The 9407-nt window shown below is 36.7% G+C and overlaps 1 protein-coding gene across 2 annotated transcripts in view; it reads left to right on the forward strand.

Annotated features, from left to right (window-relative positions):
* LOC102004087 (zinc finger protein 709-like) overlaps window positions 1–9154 on the forward strand; it is a 33031-nt gene extending 23877 nt beyond the window's left edge. The window contains exons 1-4 of one of the 2 annotated variants that reach the window (XM_013505444.1): window positions 2241–2594; window positions 4225–4351; window positions 4545–4605; window positions 6033–9154. In XM_013505444.1, coding sequence (XP_013360898.1) covers window positions 4264–4351; window positions 4545–4605; window positions 6033–8334 — 2451 coding nt within the window. In that variant the 5' untranslated portion in view covers window positions 2241–2594; window positions 4225–4263 and the 3' untranslated portion in view covers window positions 8335–9154. Of the gene's footprint in view, window positions 1–2240; window positions 2595–4224; window positions 4352–4544; window positions 4606–6032 lie in introns of those variants that run through there. The other variant, XM_013505442.1, reaches the window with a different exon arrangement.
* Window positions 9155–9407: the final 253 nt, after the last annotated feature.

Below are 9407 nucleotides of genomic sequence, written 5' to 3' on the forward strand. Positions count from 1 at the left end.
TCTTACTTTCTTTTAAGTACAGATTGAATACTATCACAGTAGTAAAGATTTGGTAGATTTCATTCAATCAGTACTAGACTAGTTAATAGTTTCTCTTAATGAATAACCTATTCAAACTACATTTGCCTTTATATGTTTCACATTTGCTACACTTAAAAAAAGCATTTCATGTTTTCATTTACAAATGGAAATTTAATATATTAATGATTTAAAGCCTGATGCTTTGAAGCATTTATACATTTTAGACAGTAAAGCTGAGCAGATTATTTCACAGTACTATAATTTTTTAAAGTATATAAAATTTTATAGAGCTTTTTTCTGTTTTCCGTTGTTTTACTTGTTCTTTTTGTAATATTATATAAGAAAGAGCTTTTTTCTTTCTGTTTTCTATTTTGTTTATTCTGTTTCTAATGCTGTATAATTGCTCTAGTTTTTCCCCTCTTTGTTTCAGTTGGGCATTTTATATGGTTCTATTTTCTGTTGTTTCTTAGGAAATTCAGTAGGAATGTGTCCCAATATTTTCTAATTTTTCAGTGTTAGCCATATCTACAACTAATCTAAACTCACTTTGAAATGTCCTGTTGTTTCAGAAATAGTCTTGTAGTATAGCACAGTCACAAGTGCTTCCAATCCTATTGTTGCATCTTGTGAGGGTAGATTTTAACAATGTGGGGTTCAAAAACTTATGTAAATGAAGACCTAGAGATACAAGTTAAGAAGCAGAAGTAAAATCACTGTATTAGTAGGAGAAGATATGAGGAGATAGACAGCTACCTTGTTGTAGCGAGGTAGGGAGCCTGAAACTGGCACCTGAGGGTCTTTCTTCTTAGCCCCTTTTGTTACATGACAAGAAGGGACTCTCTCCCTTAAGAGCTGTTTTATGTTGATTGGCCATTTTGGGCTCTGAGACCTCTGATTTGGTCAATAGACCTTCTTTGTTGCCTGCATGCAAATTCTTGGGAAAGCTCCTTTTGGCCTTCTTTGTTCTGTCAAGGTGTTATTTCTGAAAGTGATAGTTGAGCCTTACATACAAGGCTGAGTTAGCAATTAGTAAATGGATATGTGTACATTCTAGTACAATAACATGGTGAGAAAATAATGAAATGTATGCAACATATGCATATATGAATGTGCATATACAAGGGTGCATATATATTTTATATGCTAAGAGAATTTTCTGTGATACAGCCCACTCCCCACTATGTCTCCTTTGGACTTAATTGTAATTTATGGTTTAAATCTAGATGTTCTCCCAAAGCACCATGTGCTCATAGGTGGGGCTTTTGGAAGGTGACCGAGTCATGGATGTGGTACTGGATTAGTCCACCGATGGGTTTATAACAGGATATGACTTTGGGAGGTAAAGCCTGGTGGGAAGAGATTGGTCACTGGCGGTGTGGCTGCTCCTTTGATGGCACAGTACTTCCCAGGGCCATGCCATGAGCAAGTTTCCTGCATGCCATACTCCTCTGCCAAGCCACCCTGCCTGAGAGCCAGTCAGCTGTGGACTGAAACATCTACAGACTGTGAACTAAAATAAGCCTTCCCTCCTTTAAATTGTGACTGTTGGATACTGTGTCTCAGTGGTGTGAAAGTAACTCAGACAGATTTGCTCAGTTATAGCACATTAGTGACAACAGTCGTTTTGTACCTTGTCTTTTGTGCATCTACATGTAACTCAAAGTGTTTTTGCCACATTTTCCAATTAAAGTTAAATTGTAGTAAGAAGAAATTTTACTCGCCATGTGACCAACCTCACTGGCTATTTAGTTGTCACCGTGTTCTCCTGTGTCTGTTGTGACTGTCGTCATAGGGATTCACTCTCCTGAGGACAGCAGATACATATACCTCTCAAGTGCAGTTCACCTTACTGTAGCTGTTTTACTCTGACTCCTCCTTTGTCATTCACTTCTTTCCCAGTTTAGGAAATAACAGAGACTCCTGCATACTACAGTCCATACCCTCATATTCAGCCTCAGGGACAAAGGTCAAAACATGAAAAAGGTCTGAGCCATAAAACTCTTAACATCAGAGTATTTTTTTGGTAGAGGTGTAGTTAATAGTGACGTCATGCCCTCCATATTTCTTTCTCTTTTTCCATCGTCTTTTGTCCGTTTCACACTTCTCCTCTGTTCTTTGATTTCTTCTTTAGAATCTTGGAAGCCCTTCAGTCATAACCGATAGAATATGGCCCAATATAGTATTCCATATGTGTTTTCACTATTCCTGTGCTGTGACAGGCTACTGATAATAGCCACAAAAAGTCTGTCCCTAGTGTACACTTAAAATGCCATCATATATCCTTTAACATGGCTCAGAATAGAAACTGAGGACATGAAATTTCACCCTGTGAAGATGGCTAAGTAGGAGGTGAAGAAGCCCCAGATTTAAATGACCTGACTTCTCATATTTCCCTGTCTCACCACCTGTGATTGAGCTGCCCTGGGCTGCTTGGGCACAGTGTGTGGTGCATGTCCTCAGGAGTGTGTTCAGCCTTCTGAGTGCGGGTTCTTTTGTAAACTGCAGTGAAGCAAGCCTTCTTCCCCAACTAGCCTTCCTTTTGCTTCTTTTGCAGGAAGTTGCTTATATAAAATGTAAGTTACTTAAGGGCTTAAAAATTTATTTTCATGATGTAGCCCTAAGATTATGATTTTCCTAGTTAAAAATGGAGTGGAGAATTGATTACATCTGATGAAGTAAAGAAAAATTTAGAAGTGACTTTGTTGTTGTTTTGAAACCAAGTTCTCACTATGCAGTTCAGGCTGGCCTTGAGCTCACTATGTAGCCTCAGCTGATATAAATTAATATATACCTTCTCCATGGTAATTTAGTGTGTAAATATTTTGCAATACATTTTATTTTCAAAATTCTTGGTAAGATTTAACAATAATGTAAATATGGTGGATCCCAGAAATTTGTGAGGGTTACATTCGTAGAGTACACGTATATTGTGAAAAACCACAAATTTCAGATATGGTCAGAAAAAAATGCCTATACATGGCTGTTTTTATTATTTAAACCCTAAATATGCAATCTCTCCTGTAGTTATATAATTTAATTTAATAAAATAAGGTATTAATAAAGCCTTAGAGGATGCAGGGTGTTTTGGTGGCCTCTTTGGCATCTTAGGGCTTTACCTTCTTAAGAAGAACAAAACCTCCTGATAGTGATGGCCGAGGGAAGGACCGCTGAGAACTTTCTTCAGGGGCTCATCTTTCTAGTCACAGACTTTTTATTCTATCCTAAAAACTTGCATTTTAAAATGGAAGGAAAGAAAAAAGAGAAAAAAAGGCATTCCTCCATACCCTTCAACTTTAAACATGTAGTATTTTAAAAATCAAAACAGCAGATTCATCCCCTTGCAGAAGCTCTGTGGGGATATTTGGTGACAGCATAGTGGAAGGAGCTCCAGAGCCACTCTGGGTGCCCCCTTCTGGCTACCTACACAGGATCCTTTACTTTCCTCTGCGAAAGCCCAGAGGGAGCATTGGCTCACAAACTGTGAGAGTATGTTTTCATACTTGGCAGTGGTGAATTATTTTACATAAGGTCATTCAACTATCTATTTAAAAAACAGGAAGCTGATTATATATTTAATAATAAAAAAAATCAAGGAAGCGGGAAAAGAAAGAAACAAAACCAAGAACACTAGAGATAGCTACATGCAGTACAGCACCCTCTTGTGATGCGGGAATGCTGGTGCAGCTACTGGAGATGGGTTACAAGGCAGCAACCAGTCGCAAGAACTGAATAACACTCTGAGATTGCTACTTGGAAGCCTCCTGCAAGAAAACAATTATGGAGGATATTTGTGGGTTCTGCAAAATTGCAGGGGTTTCTGTGAACAATTATAAGGTACTAAGGAAAAATCTATGAATGACTGAGGAGATGAGTTTCAAATTGTGACTATGTGGAGTTGTACTGTATCCTGGGAATATTCAGAAAGTTTAGTCATTGGGCCTTGGGCAATGGATGGGAGTGTCCAGGTGACTGAAACCCTAGCTGACTCAAGCCTCTCTTGCTCCATGGATGACCACTTCCCCACTTTTGGTGACTCTTCCTAAGTTCACCATGTGTGATTTTTTTATGAACAATGTTTTTTTTTTTTTTTTGTTTCCTCTGATTTCTCAATAAATGATTATTCAAGAAATTACCAAGAGAAATATTTCCATGGTTTATTGTTGTTGTTGTTTTCCTTCACAAAATGTACGTTTGATCTTTCAGGAGGCAGTGACCTTTGAGGATGTGGCTGTGAACTTCACCATGGAGGAGTGGACTTTGCTTAATCCATCCCAAAAGAAGCTCTACAGACATGTGATGAGGGAAACTTTTAGGAACATGGCTGCTATAGGTAAAAATTGACATTACTTTCTCATTTGTCCAATCAGAGAACATTGTTGTTCATCAGTGCGGCTTCATTAAATAGACTATGAAAGTATTTTATAGAATATCTCAGACCTGGTTACATTATACCATGAAAATAACTGGAATCTATTCATTTTTATGTAATAATACAGTGCCTCCTTGTATTTCTTGTATTTCAGGAAGAGTCGTGGACAACCAGGAAGTTAAAGAAGAGTTCAAAAATTACTGGAGAAATCTAAGGTAATTTGTACTCAAAGGAAAAAGTATTCCTCAAAATTCAGTGCATACACTGTACGTAAAGAGAAATATTACAAACAGGGAAACATGACCATGTTCAAATTTATTTAATCTGCACATCTAATTGCAGATATCCTCCAAAAATATATATAGTTTTAGTATGTATAATTTGGCAACTGATTATAGAAATATTCCAGTATAGGAAACTGAGCACTGATATCATGCAACAAGTGACACTGCCTGACATATAATTATAAAAAACATTCTTTCATGATCACCATCATAAAAATGCATGAAATTGCATTTAGTATTATGTATATGAAAAGAAATGAATTTTGAAACCCTTCCTCAGCCTATTTATGTATACATGTGAATATGAGACATTCAGTATCTAAAAAAATTGCTAACCTTGAAGCAGTATTTCTTAGTATTATAATAAGAAGTATTTTAAGCCATCCTCCAGAGAATTGAGTCCGTTCATGTTTTAAAATTCTTAAGAGGCATCCTCTAACATTATTGGTGTGAATGTTAAGTATAACCAGTATGATAACCAGCACATAGACATCTCAAAAAGTACAAATAGAAGTTTCATTTGATCCAGGAATACCTCTCCTGGTATAGAGTTAAAATCATCACATTATACTGATATGTGCATACACATACTCAAAACAGGACAATATGTAACAGGTGTCCTTCACTGGATGAATGGGTAAAGAAAATTTTTGATACATTCAGCATGATTTTTGATATTCCCAGCACTCTGGGAAGTTGATTTAAGAAGACGGCAAATTGAAGCTTAGCATGAGCAACTTAATCATCAATGAGAATCTCTCAACATTAAGAATTTTAAAAAGCTGGAGATCTAATTCAATGCTAAAACTAGTGTTTAATTCCCAGCACTGAAAAGAAAAAGAAAAAAAATGTGCTGTATAATCAACCATAAAGATGAATGATATGTCATTTTGCAAAAGAAATGGATGAGTTCTCATCCTATAGTATTAAGTTAAATAAGTCAGACACGGAATGTGAAAGGTCACATGTTTTCTCTTATATGACAAACCAAAAATATAAATTAGGGAGTAGAATAAAAGAGAGGCAATTTAAAAAGGAAAGACTGACTTTTTGGGAAGACAAACCAGGGTAAGGAGAGGGGGAAGAGGGAAGGGGGAAAAGGTACCAAAATGATCAGTAGGTTATACACATATGTACCAATTGCCCAAAATGAAACTAAGCCTTCTGTATTGCAAAATGTACCAATTTTTAAATTCCCAAATGAATACCGCTCTTGGGAATGGCTGATTTGATGGTATTTTCTAGGGCATTCAGGTAATTCATTATCAGAATTTCTTAAGAGGCATCAAATGAGAACTTGTGCTAAATGATTAATGAGACCCATTATATTGCAACTAGTTTTTTTTTTTCCTCTACAGAAATGAAGAGGTTGAGAAATGCTATCAAAATAAAGGCTGGAGTCAATATGAGGAAGTATTCCTGTGGACTCCAGATGCTAATGTGGACACGAAACAAGCTGGTTTAAAACTAGCTGAAGGCCTTGCTTGTGGAAAGCCCCTGATTGAGCCCTTGTCACGAAATGTGCCCGACATAGCTCACACTGAACTGAAGACAGCTGAGTATTTGGGATCAGAAGAGAAGCTGAATAAGTGTGATGAACATGTAAGGTCCCAGTCCTTTCAGAAGGATGCAAGGACAAACACCGGAGAAGAACCCTGTGAATATGATCAGTGTGGGAAATCCTACACTAATCTTAGTGAAAAATCTCACCTTAGAGAGAAGACCTTTGTATGTAAGGAAAACTTCAAAGCCTTCAGCACACCCAAAAATATTCAGATCCATGAGAGAATTCACACTGAGAAGAAACCCTGTGTATGTAAGGAATGTGGGAAAGCTTTTAGCAGGTACAGTGAATGTAAAATACATGAAAGAATTCACAATACAGGGAAACCCTATATATGTAAGCAATGTGGGAAAGCTTTCAACAGGCGCAATAAATGTAATATACATGAAAGAACTCACACTGGGGAGAAACCCTATGTGTGTGAGCAATGTGGGAAAGCTTTTACTACACAACGTTACTGTAAAATACATGAAAGAACTCACACTGGGGAGAAACCCTATGTGTGTGCGCAGTGTGGGAAAGCTTTTAGTGCGCAACGTTATTATAAAACCCATGAAAGAATTCACACTGGGGAGAAACCTTATGTGTGTGAGCACTGTGGAAAAGCTTTCCGTACACAAGGTCATTGTAAAATACATGAAAGAATTCACACTGGGGAGAAACCCTATGTGTGTAAGCAATGTGGGAAAGCTTTTAGTTCACAACGTTACTGTAAAATACATGAAAGAATTCACACTGGGGAGAAACCCTATGTATGTAAGCAGTGTGGGAAAGCTTTTAGTACACACAGTTATTGTAAAATACATGAAAGAATTCACACTGGGGAGAAACCCTATGTATGTAAGCAGTGTGGGAAAGCTTTTAGTTCACAAAATTATTATAATATACATGAAAGAACTCACACTGGGGAGAAACCCTATGTTTGTAAGGTGTGTGGGAAAGCTTTTCGTACACAAGGTCATTGTAAAATACATGAACGAACTCACACCGGGGAGAAACCCTATCTATGTAAGCAGTGTGGGAGAGCTTTCAGCACCCACAGTGAATGTAAAATACATGAAAGAATTCATACTGGGGAGAAACCCTACGTGTGTAAGCAATGTGGGAAAGCTTTCATGAGGCAGAGTAAATGTAATATACATGAAAAAAATCACAATAAGGGGACACCCTATGTATGTAAGCAGTGTGGGAAAGCTTTTAGTGCACAAAATTATTGTAAACTACATGAAAGATCTCACAGTGGGGAGAAATCTTATGCATGTAAGCAATGTGGGAAAGCTTTCAGCAAGCCCAGTGCATGTAAAGTACATGAAAGAATTCACACTGGGGAGAGACCCTATGTATGTAAGCAATGTGGGAAAGCTTTTAGTACACAAAATTGTTGTAAAATACATGAGAGAACTCACAGTGGAGAGAAACCCTATGTATGTAAGCAATGTGGGAAAGCTTTTAGTACACAACGTTATTGTAAAATACATGAAAGAAGTCACAATGGGGAGAAATCCTATGTATGTAAGCAGTGTGGGAAAGCTTTTAGTTCACAAAATTATTGTAATATACATGAGAGAACTCACAGTGGGGAAAAACCCTATGTGTGTAAGCAATGTGGGAAAGCTTTTATTACACAACGTTACTGTAATGTGCATGAAAGAACTCACACTGGGGAGAAACCCTATGTATGTAAGCGATGTGGGAAAGCTTTTTCTACACAACATTATTGTAAAGTACATGAAAGAACTCACAGTGGGGAGAAACCTTATGTATGTAAGCAATGTGGGAAAGCTTTTTCTACACAAAATTATTGTAATATACATGAAAGAACTCATACTGGGAAGAAACCCTATATTTGTAAGCAATGTGGGAAAGCTTTTACTACACAACTCTATTGTACTGTACATGAAAGAACTCACACTGGGGAGAAGCCCTACATATGTAAACAATGCGGGAAAGCTTTTACTGCACAGTATTATTGTAAAGTGCATGAAAGAACTCACACTGGGGAGAAACCCTATGTATGTAGACATTGTGGGAAAGCTTTTAGCAGACAAGATTATTGTAAAATACATGAAAGAACTCACACTGGAAAGAAACTATAAGCGATGTGGGACAGGTTTTAGCAAAGCTTGTTATTGTAAATGACATGGAAGAACTCACACTTAGCATTAATTCAATCTTATAAAGCAGTATGGGAAAGCTTTGAGCATGCCTATAGCTTGTGAAAGACAAAAGAACTCAGTAGGGAGAAACCTTATGTAGAAATTACACAGATCTGTTGTCAAATACATGAAAGAAATCTCATGGGAGAGAAACTTTATATATATAAGCCTATTTTGAAAGTCCTGTGACAATTTGTCCTGTAATGGAGAACTGCAGGGACCATAAATATGAAAAGCTTGATGTCAATATTTCTCCATAAAATTTTCAGAAAATACCATCCTAGATAGAAATATTCTAAAGTACACATATTATGTGTTTTTTTTTTCAGAAATCACTTAAATAAATATCTGTATTATGTGTCTGCAGTATTTAATATGAAAATGAGTTGTATCTTTGCACTTAATACATAGTGTCTTTTAATTAAGCATGGTGAATTGAAGTGTGTTTTTTATTTTCAAGTAGAGTTAGTATTTCTGTAGTTTTTGTTGAGTCTTTATAATTGGAAAGTAAAGACCACTAAAAAACTTAATTTTGTTAATTGTTAGGATGTTGCCACTACTTTTGTTTTAAATTTTTGGTGTGTGTACTCTATATTCTATGTGACAGGGGATATTTTTCATTTGGTGCTGTATTTTATGTTTCTCATATGACAAGACACCTGCTTACTGTATAGTATATCATGTACATAATTTTGCCTGTTTTTCTTTCATATCAGGGCCAATATTATTTACATAAAATTTTATTTTCTTACCATCAAAATTGTGCTTTTCTTGTGCCTTGGAAACTTTTTTCTCATTGCTGAGACAAAATACCTGACCCCCAAAATTAAGGAAGAAAAGGTTTATTTAACTTACAGCCTGTGGAGGTTTCAATCTGTACTTGGCTGGCTCCAAAGCAGAGTGGCACATGGCAGAGGGCAACAGTTCATGGGGATGGAAAACAGCAAAAGCAACAAGAGCAAAAAGGGAAGGAATGGCAGACAGCAGGATCTTTCCCTCCTTATATCACTTGT

This window comes from Chinchilla lanigera, unplaced genomic scaffold, assembly GCF_000276665.1.
Source record: "Chinchilla lanigera isolate Chin_1 unplaced genomic scaffold, ChiLan1.0 scaffold00096, whole genome shotgun sequence".
Classification (NCBI taxonomy): Eukaryota; Metazoa; Chordata; class Mammalia; order Rodentia; family Chinchillidae; genus Chinchilla; species Chinchilla lanigera.